Raw genomic sequence first — 24,304 nt, 5'->3', positions numbered from 1 at the left:
TTCAGCTGATCCACCAGGAGGCACCCAGGCAGCCCACAGGCCATTTGATTTCGGCAGAGCTGCCAGCACAGAGACCACCTTCCGAGCAGCCCAGATTCTCCAGGGAGAAGGCTTCCTAGCTGACCCCAGGGTCCTGGGGAGTTCGGGTTCAGAATCTAAGTTCCTGTTTGCAAGAAATGCACAACGGGATGCTCCCACATTGAAAACGCAAGGAAAAATAGCAGCCAGGCTGAACTCCAGCAAAGGCCGCCTCCTCCCGCAGCTCTGGAAGAAGGAAGGCGATGCCTTTGGGGTCCAGAAGAAACACGACCTGGCAGTTTTAAAGACCAAGCAGAAAACCCTTCAAGGCTTGGGAAGCAGCTCCACATCTCTGCAAGGTGGGCCCAGCCCCCAGGCGAGGCATCCGAGAAGCCAGGGGTTAAGGAGGCTGCCTTCCCAGGCTGGCCCTGCTCCAAGCAGCCTGGGCCCAGACCGAGCGAGCGAGCCAGCGCCAGAAACACCAGCCAGCTCGGTTAAAAGCCAGGCTTGCCGCAAAACTGAAACTGGAACCCAACTGCCTTCGCCAAGCAGGCCAGCCGGGCAAAACCTTTGGCAGGGAGTCTCCTCAGGTCTTGAGAAGGAGCCAAGCCCTGTGGCTGGACGGAAGTGGAGTCCTCTGGGCCCTGGGTGGGGGTCTGCGTGGGGGCCTGCCAGCTGCCCGCCCTAGAAGGGTCCTCAGGCCCTGCCCACTCACGGGTCAAGCTGGGCTCCCCACTTGCCTCTGCTTTGCCCGGGGGGGTCCTGCCCTTCAGGCGCCAAATGCCCAACAACACGGGATACTCCGACAAGGACGCAGCCGGCCCAGCTGCCCCGGCGCCTGCTTGGGCCGGCTCGGAGGGAAAGAACCGCGTCATCGGTTCCTGGGAGAAGGGAAGGCGGGAGGGGGCAGCAGCCACAACACCCGAAGCTTCGGCCACCTTAGCTCAACTTCGCTGCCCGGAAGATCGCCCCCGACACCCCCGGCGATGGTCGGCGGTGCCCCTCGCCTGCCCCTCCCCGCCGGCCAGAGCCCGCCTGCCCCCCGGCCCTGGAGCTCGCGCCCTTCGGCCAGCCGCGACGGGGCCCTTCCGCCGCCACATCTGGCCTCCGCCTGGCCAGAACATCCGCGGGAGAATAGGGCCGCCCTCCCCTCCCCCTCCCCTCCCCTCCCCTCCTCCACGCGCTCCGGGGACAGACGGAGCCCTCGCGAGGTCGCGGCCCGGCAGATTGTCCGACGGGGGAGGCCGAGCACTCGCAGCCCGCGGGAAGGGCGGGCAGGGGCGCGTCTCCATCCCGGGAGCCCCGGCGGGCAGCACATCTCCCGAGCCGGCGGCGCGCTTCTCGCCCGACCGCCGCCGCCGCCGCCCCCGGCCCCCACTCACCATGGCCGCGCGCGCCGGGTCCGTCGGGTCAGGGCGCAGCTGCAGCCCGGGCGCCGCCACGGAGAGCTCGGCGGAGCAGTCGCGCCATGCAGGGAGCCGGACTGGAGCCGCCCCTCGCCGGGGCCCTGGAGCCGGGCCGAGAGGGCGGCTCCGCGCGGCGCTCCTCCCGCTGCCCGGCCCGCCCGGCCCCTCTGCCCAGACCAGGAAGCTCGGCCCGCGCCCCGCAACAGCCTCGCCAGGTGGGCCGCTCGGCTCGGGGGCGGGAGGAGTTGCACGACCCGGCGAAGCCCGGAGCTGCCGCGGGACTCCTGTCCGGCAGCCGCAGGGGAAGAGCCTCGGGCACCGCCCGCCCGCCGCCCCCCTGCCCGCCCGGACCGGCTGAGCGGGCTGGACGGAGAGTCCCGGGACGGCGGGCGGCAGCGGCCCCTGGCGGTCGCGGGGGAAAGAGCAGGCCGAGCTCCGGCGGGGCCAACCGCCCTTCGGGCCCCAGAAGGCCCCGGCCGCGCCGCCCCCTCCGGGGCAGCAGGGGGCCCGCGGCGGCCCCAGCGGGGCGCTCCCGTCCGCCGCCGGACTTGCGCGAGGCTTTCCTGCGGGGGGAGGGCAGCGGAGTCCAGGACTGGGCGCGAATCCGCGGGAAATACCGGGTTTTGCGCGGGGCGGTTTCCGCTTCTCGCTGCCTCTGCAGCCCTTTGGGGGCTCCTGGCTCCGCCCGGGGGGCAGCCTGGCCGGCCTCGGCTGCGCTGCGCCCTCTAAATCCGCTCCTTTTCTCCTCTCCCGCCAGGAGGGCCTCGCTTTCTGGAGGAGGAGATGGAGGTTGCCATAGCGACAGCGTCCTGGCAACCGCTCGCAGCGCTTTGCTCCTTCCTCCCTCCCTCCCTCCGTTCCTCCGCCCCCCTTCCCCCAGGACGCTGGCAGAGGCCCCACCCGCGAAGAGGCGAGAGGGCAGGTGCGCCTCTGCCGCGCAGCCCCAGCCCGACGGCCATGCCAGCCTCGGGGGACGGCTCCGGCATTCCTGCACACCTGGGAGTGGGCAAAGGAGGCCGCCCGATGCTTAGGCAACGGTCTGGGGCAGCCCTGCCCTGCTACCCGCAGGTAAGGAGGGGTTCGGGCACAGCGCTTCCTTCCCTCGGTCTGGAAAGGGGGCGCCCGAGGCTACCTTGGCCCTGCCAGGCACCTGCTTCCTCAGGTGAGCAGGCATCCTGGCCAGAATGAAAGGGGGGGGGGGCGAATGGGGGAAGGTTTTGCTCTGGAGATGGGCAGAGCCAAAGCAGCCCCCCTCCCTCTGGTGATGCCTCTCCCTCTGGGCTCTCAAGTTTGAGCATCATGTGGGGCTCTCGATGCAGATGTGGCATGTGGTGCTGTGAGTTGCTGAGCTGCCTGGGGGGAGCGGGGGACCTTCCCGGGGAGAAACCCCCACCCGGCTCCTCTTCACTCTGCATTACTGGCCCTGAAAGGGGGAGGGGGAGGGCAGGTCTGCCCAGTGGCATCAGCCCAGCGGGGGTCCCTGGAGAATCTGGCAGGAACCATGAGGAGGCTGGCGGGGGGAGCTGAAGAGGGGAGTTCTGGAATTTGGCACTTTCAGACAATTTCTCCCTTTTCAGGGCGGGGGGGATTTCAAACAAAGTCGCCTTTCCAGGCTAGAAATGCAAATCTGGGACTCCCCCCCCTGCCCGAATAGGAAGCCTCTTGCAGCTGCCCACAGGTTTGATCTGCTTGGATCCCACTTGGGGGCCTTTGGGACACCCCAGCTGAGCCTCTGCCGCCCTGGGAGGGGCTTTTCTGGAGCCCGGGTTATCGGGGGGCAGGCAAGGAGACCGGCCGTCCTTCCTGTTTTGCTTGCCCGGCCAGATGGGAGACCGGCTGGCCGGCAGAACCTCAGCCGTTCTTGGACTAGCAGGCAGGCAATGGGGGGACTCTCCAGTGGGGGTGTTTCCAAGGACCGCTGGTTGCCATGGAGACCCTCCTGGGTTATTCGGATGCAACCCCCCCGCCTCTGGTCCAGCCTGCTTTGCTTTGGAAAGAGCCTCACTCCAGCAGCCCCCGAGAAACCTCTAATGGGGGCATTTTAACAACTGGCCTGTCAGCGCCTTTAATTAAGCGCTGCTGCTTTAAGAGATGCGCCCCCCCCCCCAGCAATTAGGAAAGCAGCAAGAACAGAGGAAGCACTGGGGGGGGGCTCCAGGGGCCAAAAGAGCTCATCGAAAGGGTCCCCCAGGACCCCCCCCTCTGCGCTGGACTTCACTGTCCACAGCCCAGCAGCCTCAGGGATGGTCCCTCATGCCCGGCTCCCTCCCCCCAACCTCTGGCTGGTGCTCCCCCTCCCAGCCTTCAGCCTCGTGGCGGAGAGTCAGGGTGGGCTGGCAGGCCGGAGCCCACCTGGCTCCCTTCACCAGCTCCCTTTCCTCTGCAGGCGTGAATCTTCCCTGGGGCGAGAAGATGGCCCAGAGGAGCCCAAACTTCTCCACCCTCGGCCCGACCGAAAGGTACCCCGAGACCCCCAAGGAGGGGAAGAGAGGGGGGAGAAGGGGGTTTCCGGGGGATCGGCCCAGCCTCGGGGGGGGGAGTGAGGCGAGAGGAGCCAGGAGCCCTTTCTGGCTGGGCCCCTCCTCCCCTTGGGGCTTCTGGGGGCAGCTGCCCCCTCCTGGCCCTGGCCTGAGGTCAGAGGTCAGAGGTCAGACCCAGAAGAAGCCACAGCAGAGGCTGCACAGAGCGGGGGGCAGGGGGAGTCCGGGTTGGGTCCCACTGCCGCTGCCCCTGGGCTGCTCCCTCTTCCAGACGCATCCGGAACTTCCCGCTGCACAGCCAGGCCCTGACAGCAGTTCCGCTGGGCTCTGCCCGCCTGATGGACCAGCTGGAGGACCGAATCCTCAGCCATGAGAAGACCACGGCGGCCCTGGTGGAGCACGCCTTCCGCATCAAGGAGGACATCGTCTCCACGCTGCACCACATGCAGCACAAGGGCGGCGGGGACCGGCTGGCCAGGCAGCTGCTGGAGGAGCACATCCGCAACATCACCGCCATTGTCCGGCAGCTGAACCGGGACATCGAGGTCAGTCCTGGCAGCTCCCGGCCGGTCCGGGTCACGGGGCTCCCCTGAAGGGACGCTTGCTTAGAGAAAAGGAGAACGCCTCCCGCGGAACAGCCGCCCCTCGGCCCACCACGTCATCCCCGGACTGCCAGCCCCCCCCCTTTCCTGCCCTCGCCCACGTTGAGTGACGCCCGCGGGCTCCTCTGGAGAGGATGCCCCGTGGACCCCCCCCCAGCTGAGAAACGCTGCTTGCCCCAGACGAAGCGCCTGGCTGGGAATGCCGAGACCTTGTGCGCCAGGAGCTGCTTCCGCTGGGCTAGACCTGCCCCCCGTTTCCTCTCACGGCTGGCATTGGGAGGTAGACTGCTGCTGGCCTGGGGTCCTCCCTGCTCCCAGGCGGTCTTCCCCTCGTCCCCTTTGGGAGACAGCCGTGGGGGGATTCATTCTCGCGTGTCCTGCGCTTGTCAGGCTCTGCAGGAGCAAATCCGGGTCAGGGACAACCTGAGCTATGGAACAAACTCCACCTTGAAGAGCCTGGAGATGCGGCAGCTGTCTGGGCTGGGGGACCTTCGTGGACGGGTTTCCAGGTGAGGCTCCCCCAGGCTCAGCGCAGGGGCCCCTCCCTGGGGGAGGAGGCCCCCGGGGGGAGGCCAGTCCTAGGTGGCCCTTTCTGCACCGGAGAACGAGGGGGCCTTTGGCGAGCAGCGGTCCTAGCCCTGCTGGTGGGCTCTGGGGTTGAGAAGGTGCGCCGAGGGTCAGAGCCTCTGGGAGCAGCCGGCCTGGGCCCGAAAGTTGCCAAGGAACTTGGAGAGGGCCTGGGCAAAGGAGGCCCCTGTGACTCTGCCCTCATCCCGCCAGGCTTGTGGCTCCTGTGGGCTTTGGCATTCCTCCCTGGCAAGTGGGGGTGAGGAGGGGGCCGGGCGGGCGGGCGGGCGGGGGGTTCCACTGGCTCCAGACTCTTCCTTCCCCACTTCCCCAGCCTGCTCTGGGGCCCTCCCCTCCCCTCCCCTCCCCGACTGGAACTATGTGGGGCTGTTTCCTGCCATGGGGACTGGGAACTTTTGGGGGGAAGTGCTTGGCTGACAACCCCCCCCACACACACACTTTCCGTCCCAGGTGAGTCACCTTCTTCTTCTTCACCTGATGTCCTTTTGCTCAGTTGCCGCCAGGGTCTCCCTGACCCGGCCCTTCCCCTAACCCCCCCAGCCTGGACTCCATCCTGCCTTGCTCGGGAGGAAGGGGAGCAGGTCCAGCTGGCTCCTCCTCCTCCTCCTCGGACCTTTCCAGCAGCCGCTCCCCCTTCTCTCCGTCCCAGGTGCGACGCAGGGCTGGCCAGAGTCTCCGCCGAGCATAAGGTCACCTACGAGAGGCTCCAGAGCCTCAGCAAAGAGCAGCAAGCGACCAAGTTGGTCCTGGAGTCCAAAATCAAGGAAACAGAGATACAGGTGAGGGGCTTGAAGCGACGGGTTGCCCCTCCTCTCTCAGGGGGGGCCCTATCCGGGGAGGCCCAGGGAGCTTGGGAGCCATGCAGGCCCCCGCAGGCTCACCAAGCCCCTGCCCAGAGGCGGCTCTGGCTTTGGCCAGCCGGACTTTGCAGGGGGTCCCCAGAAGACGCGTCCACAGCCCCCGAAAGAGGAGCAGCCCAGCTGCAGCCCTTTTCGCCTGAAACCGGCTCTGGTCTGGGAGGCCCCTGGGTGGGGGGGCTCTCCTGGGGGGCTGGCTCTCATCCCCCCCCCTCCTCGTCTGCCGGCCTTCTCTCTTTGCCCCTGGAGGAGCCGGGAGGGTTGAAGCGGCAGCTCAACGAAGGAAGGTTGAATTCCGGGCCCAGTTCAGGCCGTCTGTGTGGCTTTGGGGTGGGGGGGAGGCCGGATCCGGCCCCCCTCCTGCAGCCTCTCTGCTTTCTCTGGGAGGAAAGCTTCGGTTCGGAGATGGCTTCGGTTGCCATGGGAGACGCAGGAGCTGCACGGCTGAGCCATGGCTGTTATTGCTGCATAAAAGGGTTGTGAAGGGGGGGGGGGGGCGGGGGCTTACTTTATTTATCTCTCTAACTGAGCAAGGGGGAGGGCGGCGGCATTTCAGATAAAGAAAGCAGGGGCCCCCTTGGGTCCCCCCTCCTGGGTTCGCAGCCGTGGCTCCCCCCTCCACGCCTCTCCCGGGGCCGCTCCTGCCAGCTGGGCTGGCCTGCCAAAGCCCCCTCACCACCTGGAGAAATTGGGGTGGGGGGGCATCGCTCCAGAAGAATGCACGAAATCGCTTCCTCCACACACTCGTCAGCAGCCCCTGGTCCACCTGAGCCAGTGGGGAGGAGATCCCGCACCGTTCCAGCCCCCCCCCGGATTCGCCCCTCTGTGTCCCCCGCCCTTGTCAGGAAAATGGCTGCCAAGTCTCTGTCCCTGGCCCCTCTTTGGGGAGTCTTCCCAGCGCCATTCGGTGGGGGTCACCCTGGGGCTTCCCCCGGATCCTCCTGCCCCTCTGGGCCGGCCTCTGCCGAGAGCAGCCCTGGGCGAGTTGGGGGGGGGGGCAGGGGGCCCAAGGAGATGGCGGGGGGTCCATGCTCCCCTCTCCTTGTGGGGCTCTAGCAGGGAGCGAGCAAGGGGGGGCGATGCACCGCTGCAGGCAGGCATAGGAGCACCCCGAGGCATTGGCAGGCCTCGCCATCCTGGCTGGGGTTCATGGGACCTGGAGTCGGTCGCTCGAGAAAAAGGCCCTTTGCTTTGCAGGCAGAAGGTTTGCTCAGAAGGAAAGCTAGCCCCCCCTGGCAGGGAAGAGACCCCCCCAAGTGCCGCCCCCCTCCGTGGAAACAGTCCCCACAGTGTGGATACCTTTAAAAGCAACCCTTCCCAAAACAGCTTGCAGACACGGCAGCCGTGGGCAGCTCCTTAGGGCCTCTAGGGCTCCCCCCACCCGCACCCCCGGGTCTGGGTCAGTTCAGCCAGCCGCGAGGGTCCGTTTCTCCCACCGTTCGCCTTTCCCTCCCTGCCAGATTTCGCACCTCCTGAGCAGAATCGAGCAATCCGTCATGCAACAAGACGCGAAGCTCAAACTGGCCTACAAAGAGAGCAGCCAGCAGCTCCATCTTCTGGAGGCCAAGTAGGTGCCCCCCGCCCCCCCGAGGATCCAGCGTGGGGGCTCACACAGTGTCGTCCCCGTCCCCCCGTTGCAGTAGGGCGCTTAGAGCCGCTTCCCCCGCCCGAGCCCCTCCGGCTGCCTTTGTCTCGGGGTGGGGGGGTCTGAGCTGTTTCTGCCCTCCCTACCAGGCTGCAGGACGCCATCGACCGCCTCACCAGCCAGATCTCCTCTGCCCGCAGCCAGATGGAGCAGGAGCAGGAGCTCTTTGAGAAGAAGTTCCTGGACAAGATGGACCAGCTTTTCCTGGCCCTCAAGGAGAAGAGCGTACGTCTCTGGTCTTGGGGGGGCGCCCCCCCGAAAGCCCCCCCCCCGGAGCGATAGGCAGAGCTCAGTCGCACCGGCTGGCCACACAGTGCAAACTTGCTCCACTTGGCACAAGGCCAGGGTTTTGTTCTAGCCAAGGTCCGTGGGGGCGGCCGCACTGGGCAGACCCGAAGGGACCTGCCCCTTCCTTGGTTGACCCGCTGCCTTCCCTGGTGCCCCCTGCTGGGGAGGAGCTCTTTCCCCCGCGGGGACTAAGTTGCCCCTGCCCGGGGGAGGGGGGGCTTTCTGGGGCAGGTGGGAGACGGCTCTTTCTCCCGCTGCTTTGGCCACAGGAAACGGACAGCCGGGCCCTGGAGGGGCAGCTGAGCGAGATCCACGGGAAGCTGCAGAAAATGGAGGCCGGGCAGAAATGTGCAGCCCGGGAGCCAGAGGCGAACCAGGCCGAGGACAGGATGAGTGTCCAGCTCAGCAAGCTCCAGTCTGATTTCACTGAGGACATCAAGGAAGTTAAGGCAGAGGTCAGCGCTGGTAAGGCGACCCGGGGGACGCCCAGCCAGCAGGAGGGCCCTGGAGGGGGTGGGCCGGAGGGAGTAATGGGCCAAGCCCCCCCCCCCCGCAGTTCCATTGCCAGGGTTCCCCTCCCTGGGCAGAGAGAGGGAGGCGGGGGGGTGCTCCCCTGGGAAAAGGGTGGCCCAGCTCTCGCCATTCCTCTCCCCCGCCCCAGGACTCAGCACCATCTACGAGAGCATCGGGTCCCTGCAGCAGGTCCTGGAATCGAAAATGAAGCTGGACAAGGAGGAGCTGCAGAAGCAGATTCAGCAGCTGAAGTGAGGCGCAGGGCAGCTTGCAGGTCCTGGCCAGGCAGCGAACCGCCCTCCTCCTCCTCTTCCTCCTCCTCCTCCTCCTCCTCCTCTGCTCCAGCGGGACGGACGCTGGCCGCCTGGGCCAAGGGGCTGCGGGCCACGGACTGTAAATAAGAGACGCCGGGCCCGGCCAGAGAAACCGCCCTTCGCAAGGGGAACCGGGCGGGACGATGGCCAGGCCTCTCTGGATCTCGGCTCCCCGCCTGGCCTTTGGAACCGGGCTTCCTCCGGTCGGCGCTTCCTTCCGCCCTCAATGCCAGCGTGCCAAGAGCCGAGGGAAGAGACTCCGGAACCCAGCTGGCTGGCTTCCCTTGAGAAGGACGGAGGTGGTTTGCAAGCGGCAAGACGGCGCCAGCCAGGCGGGGAAGGGCCATTCACCGCAGCCTCCCCTGGGCCGGATACTGGCTCTCCATCCCTGATGGCTCCTTCAGCTTTCACCCCCAGAGCAGGTCCACAGGGGTCTCTGGAGAGGCCGTGGCTGGCGCCTGCTTGCACTTCCACATGGCCGGGGAAGCCCATTCTTGCTCGGGGCCTCTCCCTGCCACTTCTCCCCACCCACCCACCCTTTTGACACTTCTGAACACACCTGCGTGTCAGGACGGTGGCTCCTTTTCCGGCCTAGGTGCCCTCTGGCTTCCCTGCAGTTCTCGTGCCAGCCCCTCCTACGCCCTGCCGTCTCAGCTGACCACTGCCAACGTATTCGCTCTGCAGCCGGGGCCCAGCTCAGTGCCAGGAAGATGCTAGCCCCTCCCGAGCCACACCCGGCCAAGGCCTCCCTGCGTACCTGGGGCCCTGCCATCCTTGCCGGTCGCAAGCCTGGCCCCACCGAAGGCAGCCTCCCCTGCCCCAGCCAGCGGGTGACCCTGCCCTCCGTGTCTCCTCCTCCGCGCTGTCCCAAGGGCCCACCTGCCCTCCTCCGCGAGGATCCTGCCAGCAACAGGTACTGGGAGCCCCTTCAGCAGCTCCAGCCTCTCCCGGGTAGAAGCCTCCAGGCTCTCGCCCAGCCCCCCTGGGCCCTTGGGGCTCCTGCTGACTGGACCCAGGGAGGGGAGGCAGATGGGGGGGGTTGCTTCTGAATGCCGTGAGGCTTGGAGCTCGAGGAAGCTGGCCTGGGAGGTGGGAGGGGCGTGTTCTACAGGAACCTCTTTGCTCTGCCTTCACCTGAAGCTCAGGTGTTTTTGGTACAAATCTTTAAGCAAAGTGGCATTTTCACAAAATCACACTCCTCGCTCCCTGACGCCTTTCTCAGCTCATGTTTTGTCAAGATAACATTTGGGTTTTACAACATCTCACAGCGGAGAATCTTGCAATGTTTTTCCTCAGAATGTTAACCTCATGCAGAAATGAGATAAGTTGGTAAAATGTAGAATATTGTCATGGAAAGTCAGCCCCAGAACCAGATCCAGTCAGGGACATTTCAGCCCCTTCCCCAAATGTTTACCTGGGGTGGGAGGTTGAAGAAATAGAAGTTCAGCTCTTTCCCTAAGAGCAAAATGCTTAGCTTGGATTCCACCTGTTTCCTGCATTACAGGGGCCATCCGTGCGTTGCCCCTCGCCTTGGGCAGCGGGGCCTAATCAGGAAGGGCCCCCTGCCCACGGGGCTCTGGACATCTTCTGACCTTCAGGCATGATGGTCGCCCCTCATCTTGGAGGCCCTGGCTCCGATGCAACGGCTATGGATGCATGCAAACGCTGTGGCTCACCTTGCTCAGGTGTGCTTCTCTTCTCTTTCCATTGCAGAAACGTTGCAGCCCTGGCTGGCCCCCAAGACCAGCTTCCTTGGGCACGCTGATTGCCCGTGGAGGGTGTGACCAAGGCAACCAAAGATGGACCAAGCAGGACATTCTCCGTGCCCCCACTCGGCCAGCTGTCCTGGAAAACCTCCCTGCCCCACATCTGGCACTGGGAGAGCCAGCTCCCGACCCCTCCTGAATCGCTTGGTGCCGAGGGCCTGGGCAGCCCTCCAGCCAGCGCGTCTCCCTTTCCCTGGCATTGCTTGGGTGGGGGAATTGATCACCCAGGAATGGAGGCAGGGATGGATGCAGGAAAAGCTGGTCAGCCTTGGGGCTGCCTGCCGGGACCTCCCAGATTCCCCAAGTCCCAGCCAGCGTGCAGGAAGGCTCCCCTCTGGCGCAGGGGTAGAGCGTTGCGTTCTGGCTTTTCTAGGGGATGCCAAGCCCCAGGAGGGTCTCATCCGTGATGAGAAGGTGGGCACCCCTTCCTTCCTTCCTTCCTTCCTTCAACTGCCAGCCGAGGAAGCAGATGGCGTGGCCGCGCGCAGCCCCAGCCCAGGCCTGGAGCTTTGCCCCCCGAGGGGGGCTGTTCCTGGGCAGCTTCGGTTCGGACTGCCCCGTTGATGAGGTGCCCGGCAGGCTTAGCTGGGCATCGTGCCAAATCATTCCTCCTGGTCTCACCAGCCAAATTTATAAAAAAAGATTCTGAATTCATCCACAGTATAATCACGATGAGTCGATTTCTTCAGATATTCCTTAAATGTCTTTTTGAGAACAAAATGTATGTCTATATTTGTGTAATTTTTGACGACTTAACAGACACATAAGATCGGCAAGAAGCCCAACAGCCTTTTATAAATAAGGGCTCAACAGTTAGTTCCTTGATGGTGTAAAATGTTTAATAGTGAAAAAGAAACCGGGGGGGGGGGGGGATAGATAACGGCCGTTACAGTTTTGGAGGGTATTTGACTGTAACCCTCCGTGCGATTCCCCGGGCTGGCCCTGCAGGAACTGCCCGGGGATTCCCGGCCGTGGCGTTTGCGCTGCTGCGCTCTTTGTCGGAAAATTTTTTGCAACTCTGAATAAAAAGTGAACGTTTCGCGGCCGCTCCGGCCCTTCTTGCGCCCCGCGGGGGCTTCGGCGAGGCCGCCCCTGAGCGCGTGCAGAGGCCGGCGGCTCCTCCTCGCGGGGCCGAGCCGGAAGGGCTGCGCGGGCGGAGCGAGCGGGGCGGCCAGCGAGGGGCGATGCCGGCGGAGGAGGAGGAGGCGGCGGCGGCGGCGGCGGGCGGGCCGCGGCTTTGCGGCTACCTGCAGAGGCTCTCCGGGAAGGGCCCGTTGCGGGCTTTCCGCAGCCGCTGGTTCGCCTTCGACGCGCGGCGCTGCGAGCTCTGCTACTACCGGAGCCCGCGGGAGGCGCAGCCGCTGGGCCGCCTGGAGCTGGCCCACGCCGCCTTCCGCCTGCACGACCCGCCCGCGCCCGGCCCGGGCCCCGCGCCGCAGCCGGCCGAGGAGGAGCGGCGCCAGGAAGACGGCGCGCCCGGCACCGCCTTCGAGGTGCACGGCCCCGGCGGCGACGTGGCCGTCCTGCGGGTGAGCAGCCGGGCGGGGAGGGGGCCGGGAGGGGCGGAGCCTTTCCTCCCCGGGGCCCTCCGAGAGGCTCCCGGGTGGGCGCTGACCTGCCCCGGGGCGGAGGGCGGGTCGCCCTGGACGGCCCCTCTCTGCCCGGCAGAGACGCCCCCCCCCCGCGCCCTTGCCTGGCCCGCACCTGGCCAGGTGGGTGGAGGTGCCCAGGGCTGCAGACTTGGGCGGGGCGGGGGGCGGGCGGCCTTCCCCGGCGGGACCCTGAGCAGCCCTGGTCTCCGTGCCAGGGGGCCCTCCGTGCCGGGACTGCTCCCTGGGCTGAGCCAGGCCCCGGGTGGAGGCCCCAGGCGCCCCGCTGCTGCTGCGACCTCCCCTCCCCTCCCTCCCCCTCCCAGATGTTTAGGGAGGTCTCTCCAGATGGGTTTGCACAAGCCTCTTGGATGCACTTTGGATCACAAGGCCCAGCAGGGCAACCGCTCCGGTCTCTCACTCGGCTGACCCAGAGGGGGGCCTGTGGCCAGTGGAAGGCAAAAAGGGCTCCCAGTCAAAGCTGGTCGACCCCACCCCCACCCCCCAGTCCGGCCCTTTAGACGGACTCCCCACCTCACGAGGCCTTGAGCTCTCTGGCTCTCAACACCTGCCTGCAGCTGCTCTGGAGGGACCTCTGAGGTTTTTACGCCAGCAGCAACTGCCCGGCGGCCGAGGGCCTGCCAAAGTCCCAGAGGTCATCCAGCCCCAACCCCAAAGGCCAGTTGTGGGAAATGGCAAGATCTGAGAGACTTTGACTCCGTTCCTGGAGCAAAACCCCTTGGTGGAAGTCCCTGGTGCAAACACAAAACCTTAAAGGCTGCTAGGTGTCAAATTTCCTCCTCGTGCTGTGGCACAATAGCTGAGCAGTTGGCCCATGCGTCCATAGCAGGGTTCTGTCCTGGGTCAGACTAGATGGCCTCCAAGGCTCCCCCACTCTGCCAAGCCAGGTGATGACTGCCCTCTTGGGCTGTCTGTGTTCATCCAGCGGGTAGGGAAGCTGCCTCTCCTCTCGGCTGCCTCTGGTCCACTCTTCCTCCTCCTCCTCCTCCTCTGTGAGGCCTGTAACAGGCTGGGCTGCCTGCTTCTCTCCACCGCAGGCCGCCACGCACCAGGACATGATGTACTGGCTGCAGGAGCTCCAGCAGAAGAGGTGGGAGTATTGCCACGCTCCCGATGCTGCCAAGTGCTACGGCCGGACGTCGCCCACCCCGGCCGGGTGCTCCAGGGGCCTGGTGGCCAAAGACAGTCCCGGTAAGGGATGTGCCTCTTCCGGGGACAGGGCCCCGGGGCCGCGCAGGAAACGGCTTGGCAAATGAGGTCACAGCTGAGGCGGCTTCCACATGGTGTGCTGCTTTCACGCCGGCTTCGTGGTCCGCGTTTGGGGGCCGGATGGGAGGGAGAAAAGGCTCCAGCCACGTGAGGCCAGGCACCTCAGGCCAGGATCCCTGGACAACCAGGCCCAGTTGGTCTTCCTCACCTGGAGGTTGTGCTGGGACTGCAACTCCCAGCAGTGATTGTTCACAGAGTGGTTCACAAGCCAAACAAGGCTCTGTGAAAGCTGCCTCAGCACATTTTTCCCCCATGGGTCACAAGAAGCTGTTTCCTTGATTTGGTGATCATTTTTTGCTTGTTTTTCTCCACAACAGCAAACATTTATTTAAAACTGTTACTTTAAAGTTAATACATATTGGAAATTGTGGTGAACGTATACGTGCCTTTGTGCATGTGTATACACACACGCACATCAACAAATACAAGCAGTCAGCTTTTTGCTTTATTTTGCGTTAATGCTGGATTTCTAACTGAATTCTTTTGCCCAACGTTAATTTTTTCCCCAAACGTATACCAGGGACAGTATGCGTATGTGCATGTATTCAACAGAATATCCAGTTGCAACAATAACGTCATTCACAGTTTCCCCCCCTTTTAACGGCCGTGTTTTTAAAGAGGTGGGCAGTAAATAAAACATGCGGCGCCCTTGTGGGTGAGGGAACCATCGTGCGGTTGGCATTTGCGGGGTGGCTCTGATTAGGCTGAGCTTTTGCCAAGGGGGATGGCCTGTGTGTGTGGGGGGGGTCTCCGCCTCCTGTTGCAGGGCCTGCAGCTCCAGAACGGCTGTGGCCCCGGAGGGAGGGCTAGGCCAAAGGGTGGGGGAGGGGTTGCCTTGCCCTTCGCCTCCTGGAGGAGCCAATTCAGCTCAGCAGGCGGGGTCCCCGCCAGCCCGTCTCCTCCCTCCGCAGAGCACTCCGAGCTGCAGCGGAAGAGCTGGGCCTGCCCTCCGAGCTGGCTGTGGTTTCCTCCGGGGAAGCCACTTCAAGGCCTCCTGCCCAACTTCTCCCCAGGGAGCAGAGAGGCCGAGCCTGGGAGAGGCGCTCTGCGGGCAGACAGGTTGGGGAAAGCCTGGTGGGGGGCAAAGCGCTCCCACTGACCGTCCCAGAGAGGAACCCTGGTAGTGGCCACACAGAAGCCGGCGACCGTGGCATGGGACGGGGAGCTGTGTGGGCTTGGGCTCGCCCGCTGAGCTGCAGGAAGGGGTTTGCCCAGCTGGGCGTGCGCTGCCAGCGCCGCTCCTGTTAGGGTCGAGCAGAGAGGAAGTGTGACCCAGGCGGCGGATGAATGCGCCTCTGCGTTTCCTGCGAGGGTCCGTGAAGAGCCGAGGGATCAGCAGGCTCGGTTGTTCCCCGCCAGGCCTCCGTGGTGAACCCCCTGGGCCTCCTGGGACTGTTTCCTGGAAGCCTCGAGGTGGAAGCCGGTTGGCAGATAACGGGTGGGGTTTTTGCTCTTCCTCAGATTCCACGGCGCTGCCTGCAAATGCTTCGGCGGAGAAAGCCCGCCACGTCCTCGCCGTCGAGATCGCCCCCACGGAGCTGGTGGGGGAGCAAGCCGCCTGCCTGCCCGCTCCGGGCCACCCCGGCCCCATCAACTTCTCCCTGAGGCAGCTGGGCACCGAGATCAGGTGAGTCCTGGCGGAGGCCAGCTGGAGGGCTTGCTGGGCATGAATGCGCTTCCTCTTCTGGGGCCCGTTTGGACTTAAGGCTGGCGGCCCTGAAGCGAGCGAGCAGACTCTGGAAGGGGCTCCCAGCAGCCAAACCCCCATAAGTGATGCCGCCTGTTCTGAACTCTGAGCTCCCCCAGAGAAGTCCTGTGAAGCGCAAAGACGGCTCTCTTAGGCTGTGCCCCTCAGAGCGCCACGCTGGGCAGCGGCACCTGCCTTCCAGAAGGAGGGTGATGAGGAAGGGCTGCCACGAAACCGAACGTGGAAAGTGTGGTGGCAAAGTGACCTTTTTGGTGTGTGGGTGTTTTTTTTGGTAAACGAACATGGAACGGACATCGGGGTCTCCCCTTTGAGCTCTTGGCCATCAGAAACCTCGGCAATGGCCACCCCCAAGTCCAGCCCCTTTGCCACAAAAGCCCCCAGCTCCCCTCCCACAACCCCCCTTGGCTCTCCACCTGGTCTGGGGCAGGGCAGGCACGCAGCCTGCAAGGCAGCTGGGGGCACTTGAGAAACGACCGGGCCCTCGTGGCACAACAATTGGCAAACCCTTGTGAGTCATAGACTCTGCTCCCCGCCTGAGGCTTGAGTTCCTCCTTGTTCTTCAGAAATGGGGGGCTGGGTTTCTGCCTGGACAAGGAGCCCAGCGGCTGGTGGCCACAGTTGCTGCTGGTGCCCGGTGAATGGACAGCAGCTACAAAGGGAGAAGCCTTTGTTGCCCCCGAGTGTGTGACTTTTGGGACTTTTCCTGTTGGGCATCTGCCTCCCGAGGGCTTCCCTGTTTTGTTGAGCCTTCCCACGGCCTGCTCGGCAGTGCACCCTTCCGTGGGGTAAACAGAGGTTGGATTTGGCAATGGGGCAGGCCTCGTGGCCGCTGCGTCGAGCCCGCTTTCTCCTTGGAAGGAGGGAGGATGTGGGGCCTGGAGGTCTCTACCTTGGGGCAGAGGAATCTGGCAACGCCGGTGTCAGTTTTAAAAAGTCCTTGGGCTCCTGTGGCTTTCTTGAGAAAGGGTGTGACTTCCCCGTGGGACCAAAATAGAACGGCAGGGTCTCCCGGCTTTTGAGCGAGGCAGGGAAAGTCACGGGCTGGTCAGAGCCAGCGTTGGTCTTCCTAAACACCCTTTCTTCACCTCTGTGTGTGTGTGTGTGTGTGACCCTGTCTTGGCTTATTTTCTGCCCCACCCCCACTGGTGAGAAATGGAGATTTGGCGCTGCAGAAGGCCTGTAGCGTGGCAGCTGCAGCTTGACCACAGGTGGCCATCGGAGGGCCAGGCTCCTGGTGTTCACGTTTTAGCTGAGAGTGGCCAGTGGGTCGCCAGCGGGGAGGCCCAGAGATTCTGGCGTTGGGCAGGAAGCGCAGCCGGGCCGATGAGCCTGAGCGCCTGTCCACAGGCGGTTCCAGAGAGCAAAGGCTTGTGATGGAGGGGCAACGGAGCCGCCCTGTCCTGGGCCGCTTTGGAAGCCCAAGGAGGTAGAGACGCTGATGCTCTCGGGCACAAACATTCTCCAGGCGGCCTCTGGGGGGGGGGGCGGGTCTGCTTTAAGGCCCCCGGAGAGGAGGCTGGGGTCTTGGCTTCTGCAGCTTCGTGGCTCTTTCCCTCTGCCCTCCCAGCTGCTTTGGCCGTCTGTCCTTCGCAGGAATTCCGTGTCTTCCTTGAGAACCGGAAAAGGGAGCGGCGAGAACCGCAGGAGCGTCTTTTACACCGAAGAATGGGAAATGCTGGACCCCTCCCCCAAAGACCTGCAGGAGTCGGCAGCCCAGGAAGAAAGGCGGAGGCTGGCAGCCGAGCCCAGCAAAGGTGATGCCCGTTGCCCCCCACCGGCTCATGTTCTGCTTTTGCAGAATCGCTCTGGCTTTGCAGGCTTTGGGGGTGGGGGCCCTTTGCCCCCCGGCGTCAGCAGAGGCCCCCAAGGGTGGCGGGATCTCAGGTGGGCCTCGGAGCACCACGAGAATCTTCGTTCCCCCAGAACTGGGAGCTGGCGGGGCCAGACTGGGGGGGCAGTGGCTGCAACAGCTGAGCCCCCCCGCCCCCCCACTGGAGGACGTCCAACGTTTGTCCCGGGAGGTTCGGGCTCAGGGCTCGCAACAGCAGGCTGGGTGTTCCCTTCGATGCCTGGCTGGCTGTCCCGGCTTCTCTCCCGGCTAAGATTGTTTGGCAGTCTGGATGGTTCTGGAAGCAAGAATTGAGGGGAGGCTCCTCCCCTGCTCGGACAGGTGGGCGGCTCAGGGCTCTCTGGACTTGCTCCGTATCGCTGAACCGGCCAACCTTCTGTGTTCCCCCCCAATGCTGCAGGTGGGACCGGCCTGACCTTCCCCTTTGATTTCGGCCGCCTCCCCCACAAGGCCAGGCGTCCCTCCTCGAAGGACCCCATGGCTTCTGGCAAAGGCCGGGGCAGCCCGGAGGCCTCCCCTCTGGAGTGGAACGGAGGCCGGCCGGCTGCAGAGATGCAGCTGAGGTTGCAGAGGCAGCAGGAGAACCTGGAGCAGCTGAAGACGGAGCTGGCCAGCCAGAAGGTGGGCGGGCGGGAAGGCGGGCGGCTTTGGCCTCCGGCTGTGGTGGAGGAGGACACGTGGACGGTGCCTGGAGGGGAGGTTCCTCCGCTCGCCCGCCACCTTCCCCATTGGCATCGGGGGCCCAAGGGGCAGGAAAGCCCTTCCCTGGGGCAGCCTTCGGCCCACTGGCTGAGGCCTGCCTGTTTCCGCACACCCTCCCTGCGCCCCGTGCCGAGTACGACAAGCGCTGGGCTCCTCCAGCAGGAGCCGCACCCCCTGACGCTGGCTGGGGCTGAGAGGGAGGGAGAGAGGGTGGCCCGGGAGCCCCTGGAGCCAGTTCCCACAGTGGGGACTAGAATCTTGTTCTCCCCACCCCTCAACCACAAGGCCACCGGCTCTCTCTTTAAGCAGGCAGCAGCAGCAGCAGCTGTCCGAGGCCTTGAGGGGATGCGTGGCAGGTGATGCCGGGCTTTCCTGCCCCTTGGGGAGTGCCTGGCGTGGGGCTCCCGGGGGCAGGGGGCTCAGACCAGCCGGGGCAGCAGGTCCACTGCCGCAGGCGGCCTCTGCTGCGAACGGGCCCAGCATCCCCCTCGCTCCCTCCCAGGAACTGGTGCGGCTCCTGCAGCAGACCGTCCGCTCCTCCCAGTACGACCGGTACCTAGCGGGGCCCCTCTGCGACGGGAGCGCCAAGGGCCACTTGGAGCTGCTTCACCAGAAAGACCACCAGATTCTGGGCCTCAACCACCAGCTGGAGAAGCTGAGCCTGGAGAAGGAGCACTTGCAGCAGGAGGTGGCCAGCCTGAAGGCCTCGCTGGGGGAGCTGGGCGAGCGGCTGGAGATGCTGATGGAGACCATCCAGGCGAAGGACGAGGTGATCGTGAAGCTCTCCAGGGAGCTGAGCGAGGGCGAGTCCTCCTGGCAAGGCGCCCCAGCCGACCCCTCCCCGCCCGGCAGCAAGGAGCAGCAGGAGCTCAGCAGGCTGAAGGTGAGGGCCCCGCTCGCCTGCTGGGGGGCTTAGCCACACCCCAGAGCCCGCCCACCCACCTGGGGGAGGGCCGGGATGAGGGGGCAAGTTCCTTGGCAGGGTGGACAGCCGGAGGGAAGATGCGGGGCCGGTTGAGCGGGAGGAGGCCTTGCGCAAGAGCGGTGGGCCCCTTGCGCTGCTCGCCGTGTGCCGCCGTGGTGGCTTCCTTAGGCCCAGTTTCTTAGACAAGCCGCAGTGGGATTCCCCCTCCTCCTTCCCTCTCCAAACGCCCCCCCCTGACTCTCTCTCTGGCGACAGGACAGCCTGCAGGGCTACAAGACCCAGAACAAGTTTTTGAACAAGGAGATCCTGGAGCTTTCTGCTTTACGGAGGAACGCCGAGAACCGGGAGAAGGCGCTGAGGGCAGAGGTCAGACCACCCCCCCCCCGGGCGTCAGAGCCACTGACAGCTGACCCCGTTCTGGGGGGCAGAGACCCAGCGCTCCGCTCTCCAAGCTGACCGGTCTTTCTGCCCCCGGGGCTCTCGCTGGGGTTGGGGGGAAGAGCCGGACTGGGGCGGAGGCTTCCCTTGGCTCAGCCCCTCCCGGTGTGCCCCCACAGCACACCAGCCTGGAAGCCCGGATGTGCCAGGTGGAGAGCAGGTACCTGGTTCTGCTGCAGGAGAGGAAGGCGCCGGTGTGCCTGGAGGAGCCCAGCCCCAACGGCGACCTGGTGGCCCGGCTCTTGGAAGACGCCCTGGAGGTGGACAGCGGTGAGCTGCCCGAACAGGCTTACTTCAAGCCCCACATGGTCAGGTGAGCCCCTGTCCGAGCTTTGCCTTGCTCCCCACCCCTGGGAGTGGCTGCGGGAGGGAGATGTGGCCCTAAGAGCAGCTCCCCCCACATCCCGGCCTTTAGCAGAGGCCAGGCCAGCGGCCGGCCGCTCCCAGGCATGGGTCCCGGGCTCTTCTGGGGCTGGCAGCAGCCCCCTTTCCCAGCCAGAATGGGGGTCGAGCTGAGCTCCGCATCCCGCTTGATGCGGCCAAAGGATTGGAATTTGGCCCAGCCTGGACACCAGAGGCGGCTTCCGTGACTTGCCTGGCAAGGTTTCCTGCCTCTGGTGGCCGTGGCAAGAGACGGGCTCCCTCTCCTCCCCAGCGAGTACGATGTCTACGGGTTCCAGACGGTCCCGGAGGACGAGGCGGAGGAGGAGAGGCTGGAGGCGAAGGTGCGGGCCCTGGACCTGAAGTCCTTGTCCCTCACGGAGCACCAGGAGATGTCCACGGGCGTGAAGTGGGAGAACTTCCTGGCTGCCACCGCGAACAGGGAGATGGTCCGGACGGTGGAGCTGAAGAACCTCGTCCGGGCCGGGGTCCCCCATGAGCACCGTTGCCAGATCTGGAAGTGGTGCGTTGGGCACCATGTGAAGAAGATCAAGGAGAAGAAGCCGCCCAACCACTTCCAGGAGCTGCTGCAGGGCTCGCTGAAGAAGCAGAACCCGGCCTCCAAGCAGATCGAGCTGGACCTCCTGCGGACAATGCCCAACAACAAGCACTACGCCTCACCCGCCTCCGAGGGCATCCAGAAGCTGCGGAACGTCCTGGTGGCTTTCTCGTGGCATAACCCGGAGATCGGCTATTGCCAGGGGCTCAACAGGTGGGCAGCCCTGCCAGGCCGAGGGGCCGAGAGGACTCCAGGCCCAGGGATGGACGCCCCGTCCCGCTTTCTCTCCGTGTGCCCCCAGCTCCTCCCTCGTGCTTCCTTCCTTCCTTCCTTCCGTCTCAGGGCGGTGCAGCCTCTCCTGCTCCAAAGTCCACCGCTGCCTCCTTTGCGCTGAGGGCGGAGGTGGGTCCCCCTCCCTGTCCCGCCTGCCCAGGAGAGGAAGGCCTGCACCCTCGGCTCCCGGCTGGGCCCATGTCAGAGAGCAGGCGTGGCTCGCTTGCCTGGCTCTGCGCCAGGAGAGGCCCTTTGTGGTGCCACGCCATGTTTCTCCATTGCCCACTTTATGGGCCCCGGGAGGAAACGAAATAGGTTTTTTAAAGGCTGCTGCTTTTTGCAGAAACTGGGTTTGGCTTCCACCTCCTGGCTCTTTGGAGGCAGCCAGGTTTATGGTGGTTTGAGTGACCTTGGGAGAGGAAGAGAGGCAGCCCCACAGCTGCCCAGAGGGCCCAGCAAGAGGCTCAGGAGTGGGGGACACACACACACACACACCGTTTCCCAGGCTGCAAAGGCGGGCAGGGGAGAATGGCATCTTCCGATTTGCAGAACTTTCCTAATGTCGCCTTTCAATAAAGTTGAAGTAGCTCACCTGGGCGTGTGTCCTGCCTGGAAGGGCTGCCCGGATGCGTTGAAGGGCGTTTTGGGGGGAGGGGGAGGGAGGAAGGGAGAGGCACAAAGCCCCCTTCCCCTTTCTGAAGCCTTTTCCTGGGCTCTCGGCACAGCCGGGCGCCAGTCCTTGGGCTCTGGGCAGGAAGCAGCGCGTGTGACGGGGTCTCTTTTCCAGGCTGGCGGCCATCGCTCTCCTCTACCTGGAGCAGGAAGACGCCTTCTGGTGCCTGGTGGCCATCGTGGAGGTCTTCATGCCCCGGGACTATTACACGAAAACTCTGCTTGGCTCTCAGGTATGCAAGAAGCGCCTGGAGCTTTCTCCGGAGGCCTCCAAGCCACGGGGGGGTTGGAGAAAAAGGGGTGTCTCCCCCCACCATGAACAGTCTGGGGCCGCCTTGGAGTCGAATGGCCCAGCCAGCCGAGGGAGGGAGGCCTTCGGGGTCCCTCAGAAAGCCCCTCTCCAAGAGGGCTGCCTTCCCCGCTTCTCCTCCTCCTCCTCCTCCTCCTCCAGGTGGACCAACGGGTCTTCAAGGACCTGATGAACGAGAAGCTGCCCCGGCTGCACGCCCACTTTGAGCAGCACCGGGTGGACTTCTCGCTTATCACCTTCAACTGGTTCTTGGTCGTCTTCGTGGACAGCGTGGTCAGCGACCTCCTCTTCAAAATATGGGATTCCTTTCTCTACGAGGGACCAAAGGTAACTCCCCCGTGGATTTCCTGGGGATCTTCCGGAGTTGGGGGGCTTCTGTGCGGCCTGCTGTCCTTTGTAACCCAAAGCGTCTTGGACTCCCAGGTGATCTTCCGCTTCGCTCTGGCGCTCTTCAAGTACAGAGAGGAGGAGATCTTAAAGCTCCAGGACTCCACGTCCATCTTCAAGTACCTGCGGTCCTTCACTCGCACAGTCCTGGATGCCAGGTGAGGAGGCCTTGCGTGCTCAGCCCCTCACACCTGTTATTAGAAGGAGCGCCCGGCTTTATCTTCTGTGGGAGTAAAACAACGGAAGTGGGGCCATAAAACGGGGTTTCAGCCCTGGCCGCCTTCAAGGAGGACTTGATGGGGTTCCAGGAGGAGATTAAGGGCGGGAAATGTTCGCTCCAACCCGGCTCATTTTCTGTCGCTGGAGCTCTCGATGGGCGGTTCCAGCTCCGCCGAGGCGGGGAAAGTTTGCTCATCCCTGCGGTGATGCCTTTGAGTCGGCTCTTTGGCACAGCCCACAGGGAGGCCTCCCTGGTGCGACTTCCTCCTCCTCTTCCTCCCCCAGGAAGCTGATGGGCATCGCCTTCAGGGACCTCAACCCCTTCCCCCTGCGCCAGATCAGGAACCGGAGGGCCTTCCACCAGGAGAAGGTGCGCCTGGAGCTGCTGGAGCTGGAGGCCATGCGCGAGGACTTCCTGCGCGAACGAGAGACCGACCCAGAGAAAAGGGACCTGATCAGCGAGGATGAGGAAGACAGCTGAAGGGACCCCGGAGGACCCCTCCCGCCAGGGGAGTGGGCTTCTTCCTCAGGGCAGGACCTCGTGGGGATCCCGCCTTTCGCAACAGGGGCGGCTCCTGCTTATGTACCCGGCAGCACTTCAGGCTTCCTTCCAGTGGCGCAGCTGGGCTGGGCGTGCTCCCTCCTTCCTTTCAAGGCCTCCGAAGTGCCTCCAGGCGTAACGCTGAAAGGCCCGCCGCCATTTCATACCAAATCCTCGGCCTTTAAATTGTGCCCTTTGGGAGACACGGTCCTCGTCTCGTCTTTCTTTGAGAAAGGAACCAAGTGGTGATGCTTCATCGGACGCTGGCGGCTTCAAAGACATTCCGCGGGGCCCCTGGGAAGCCGCAGAGGACCCGGGGGTCGCACTGGGGGGTTCCGGATGGCTGCCGTCCCCCTTCTGGGCTGGGGTCCCCGTCTCTGCTGGAACCAGCCGGGCTCCCAGGAAGGGCTCCTTTAAGGGGCCAGTCTTCTCTGCAGGAGGGCCAGCCCCATCGTCGCCCGGCTGCGTGTCTCTCTGGTGCCGGCCTCCCCGGTCCTCCTGGGGAGGGGCTGAGGTTGAGCGGAGGAGACGAGGAGGCAAAACCCAGCCGCGTTTCTCTTGGGGAGCCGGGACAATTCATCCCAGAAGGATCTAGTCGTTCCGCCTTCCCTCCATGGAGCTTTTGTTCTGTAATACCTGCCCCCCAACCCGGAGGCCTTCCTTGGGGAAGAGATGGGGAGGCCGTGCAGCCAGGAGCTCTGCCTCCCTCCAGCCAGGACTTGCCTGCTCACGGCCAGGCCCACGCCGCTTTGGGGGCAAAGAAGGCGCCCCACAGCCCAGGGTCGGTTTGGGAAAGGCAGGACCCAGGTCCGCCGTGGGCGTCTGAATACCTTGAATCCTAGTCTAATGCCCTAATCCGCGGCTGCAACGGGGGAATCCCTCCCCGGTGGAGTTTTGGCCGACTTGTGGCTCCCTGGATCAACGTTGGTGTCCTCGGCTGTTGTGCCAGCCAGTCCAGTGGGTTTCCTCTGCGGGGGGGCTATGTGGGGTGCCCCAGGTTGTGTGACGCAAGGGTTCCTCTCCCTGCGTTCCTCCCCACGGAGCCCAACGGGCTGGACACCTTCATCACCCAGAGGCCTCCCAGATAGTCAGCACGGGGGCGGGAGACCGCCACACACGGCCCCAACACACAGCCCGGTGGCACTTGGAGCTGGGTGGATGCCAACGCCTGGAATTTCTCTGCTGGCTGGGAAGCTCCGAATGTCCAAATATTCAGGTCTCAATTCCGGCTGCCAGCTTTCCCTTCCTTTTTATAAAGAACCCCAAACTCTGCTATGTATTATATGTGCAAAGTATTTTATGCATGGTGTCTATTCAAGTGGAATGTAACACACACACGCACCACTCTTGCAATTTGCACAAGCTTCACAGAGATCCAGTCTATTTTCCTGCCTTTCTTGCTGGAGCCCCTCCCCCCCCCTTGCCTCTTTTCCTCTGGAGGTGGGGTCCGAAGGAGGGATCCCGGATTCTGTGGAGGGAGTCCATTGCAGGGCCCACGGCTGGAGTAACCCCCGGCCCAGGCTCCAGAAGGCAGGGTGGGACGTGGGGATGACAGCGGGAGGCTCTCTTCCGCAGTGGGCAAGTGCAGTTGGGGATCCTCAGAGTTCTTTGGGGGTTCAGAACATTTGCCAAATTTTTGCAACCTCTTGAAAGTGGACCATTTCCTGTCTCTTTTTTGACGGCTTCTGATCTTCATTCCTGTGTCTGGTTTTGTCTGACCAATCCTAGTGAATAAATGCACACGACCACCTGCAGCTGTTAGATGGGCTTTTCTGTTTGCGCCTGGAGGCCGAGTGGGCTGCACCTGCTGTGGCCCTGGCAGAGAAGTGGGTGGCGCCCGCAGGCCGAAGGGGTGCAGGCCAGGAGCAGTGGGGGTGGGGGTGGGGTCCCTTTGTCTGTGGCAGAAGAAGAAAGCCGAGCTCTTGCCGCGACCCGGCTCAGCCTTTGTCACTGGAGACCCTTCGGCTGCGGGTGTGGAGGGGCC

General features: G+C 64.3%; 3 protein-coding genes across 5 annotated transcripts in view; 2 read left to right on the top strand and 1 right to left on the bottom strand.

Moving 5' to 3' along the window:
• Positions 1–2,598, bottom strand: part of MYO1E (myosin IE) — a 31,710-nt gene extending 29,112 nt beyond the window's left edge. Inside the window, exons 1-2 of the mRNA XM_026709715.2 lie at positions 2,557–2,598; positions 1,401–2,195 (exon numbers count right to left, since the gene is read on the bottom strand). Of these exons, the coding sequence (XP_026565500.2) occupies positions 1,401–2,195; positions 2,557–2,598 (837 nt within the window). The remainder of the gene's footprint in view (positions 1–1,400; positions 2,196–2,556) is intronic.
• On the top strand, positions 1,541–11,516 carry FAM81A (family with sequence similarity 81 member A). Of its 3 annotated transcripts, XM_087941976.1 has the most exons (11): positions 1,541–1,639; positions 2,182–2,492; positions 3,811–3,883; positions 4,176–4,449; positions 4,897–5,015; positions 5,744–5,873; positions 7,412–7,518; positions 7,686–7,821; positions 8,154–8,349; positions 8,546–9,624; positions 10,425–11,516. In XM_087941976.1, exons 3-10 carry the CDS (start codon positions 3,837–3,839, stop codon positions 8,650–8,652), a joined length of 1,116 nt encoding a protein of 371 aa, XP_087798102.1. In that variant the 5' UTR covers positions 1,541–1,639; positions 2,182–2,492; positions 3,811–3,836; the 3' UTR covers positions 8,653–9,624; positions 10,425–11,516. The 3 variants fall into 3 exon arrangements, with proteins under 3 accessions (XP_087798102.1, XP_087798104.1, XP_087798105.1); XM_087941978.1 differs by lacking the exon at positions 1,541–1,639 and having other exon boundaries at positions 2,376–2,492; positions 7,737–7,821; XM_087941979.1 differs by lacking the exon at positions 1,541–1,639 and having other exon boundaries at positions 2,376–2,492; positions 8,154–8,339.
• A 93-nt stretch (positions 11,517–11,609) lies between these two features.
• On the top strand, positions 11,610–24,074 carry TBC1D2B (TBC1 domain family member 2B). The gene is made up of 13 exons (XM_026709638.2): positions 11,610–12,006; positions 13,125–13,278; positions 14,818–14,983; positions 16,658–16,818; positions 17,314–17,534; positions 18,118–18,498; positions 18,796–18,906; positions 19,098–19,291; positions 19,634–20,131; positions 20,979–21,096; positions 21,315–21,500; positions 21,597–21,718; positions 22,065–24,074. The coding sequence occupies exons 1-13, from the start codon at positions 11,662–11,664 to the stop codon at positions 22,258–22,260; spliced, it is 2,853 nt and encodes a 950-aa protein (XP_026565423.2). The 5' UTR covers positions 11,610–11,661; the 3' UTR covers positions 22,261–24,074.
• The last annotated feature ends 230 nt before the right edge of the window (positions 24,075–24,304 follow it).

The sequence above is a fragment of the Pseudonaja textilis genome, chromosome 13, assembly GCF_049901715.1.
Source record: "Pseudonaja textilis isolate UNSWEBS1 chromosome 13, rPseTex1.2, whole genome shotgun sequence".
In the NCBI taxonomy this organism is placed as follows: domain Eukaryota; kingdom Metazoa; phylum Chordata; class Lepidosauria; order Squamata; family Elapidae; genus Pseudonaja; species Pseudonaja textilis.
This window is presented reverse-complemented; position numbering and strand designations above follow the sequence as displayed.

What these genes read in the sequence shown, in the direction of transcription:
- TBC1D2B (XM_026709638.2), top strand. Translation starts at nt 11,662, where the DNA reads ATGCCGGCGGAGGAGGAGGAGGCGGCGGCGGCGGCGGCGGGCGGGCCG. An exon ending in TTCAAGCCCCACATGGTCAG is followed by an intron (nt 19,292 to 19,633) that starts GTGAGCCCCTGT and finishes TCTCCTCCCCAG; the next exon opens with CGAGTACGATGTCTACGGGT. An exon ending in TTCTCTACGAGGGACCAAAG is followed by an intron (nt 21,501 to 21,596) that starts GTAACTCCCCCG and finishes TTGGACTCCCAG; the next exon opens with GTGATCTTCCGCTTCGCTCT.
- FAM81A (XM_087941976.1), top strand. Translation starts at nt 3,837, where the DNA reads ATGGCCCAGAGGAGCCCAAACTTCTCCACCCTCGGCCCGACCGAAAG. An exon ending in ACCCTCGGCCCGACCGAAAG is followed by an intron (nt 3,884 to 4,175) that starts GTACCCCGAGAC and finishes TCCCTCTTCCAG; the next exon opens with ACGCATCCGGAACTTCCCGC. An exon ending in CTCCATCTTCTGGAGGCCAA is followed by an intron (nt 7,519 to 7,685) that starts GTAGGTGCCCCC and finishes CCTCCCTACCAG; the next exon opens with GCTGCAGGACGCCATCGACC.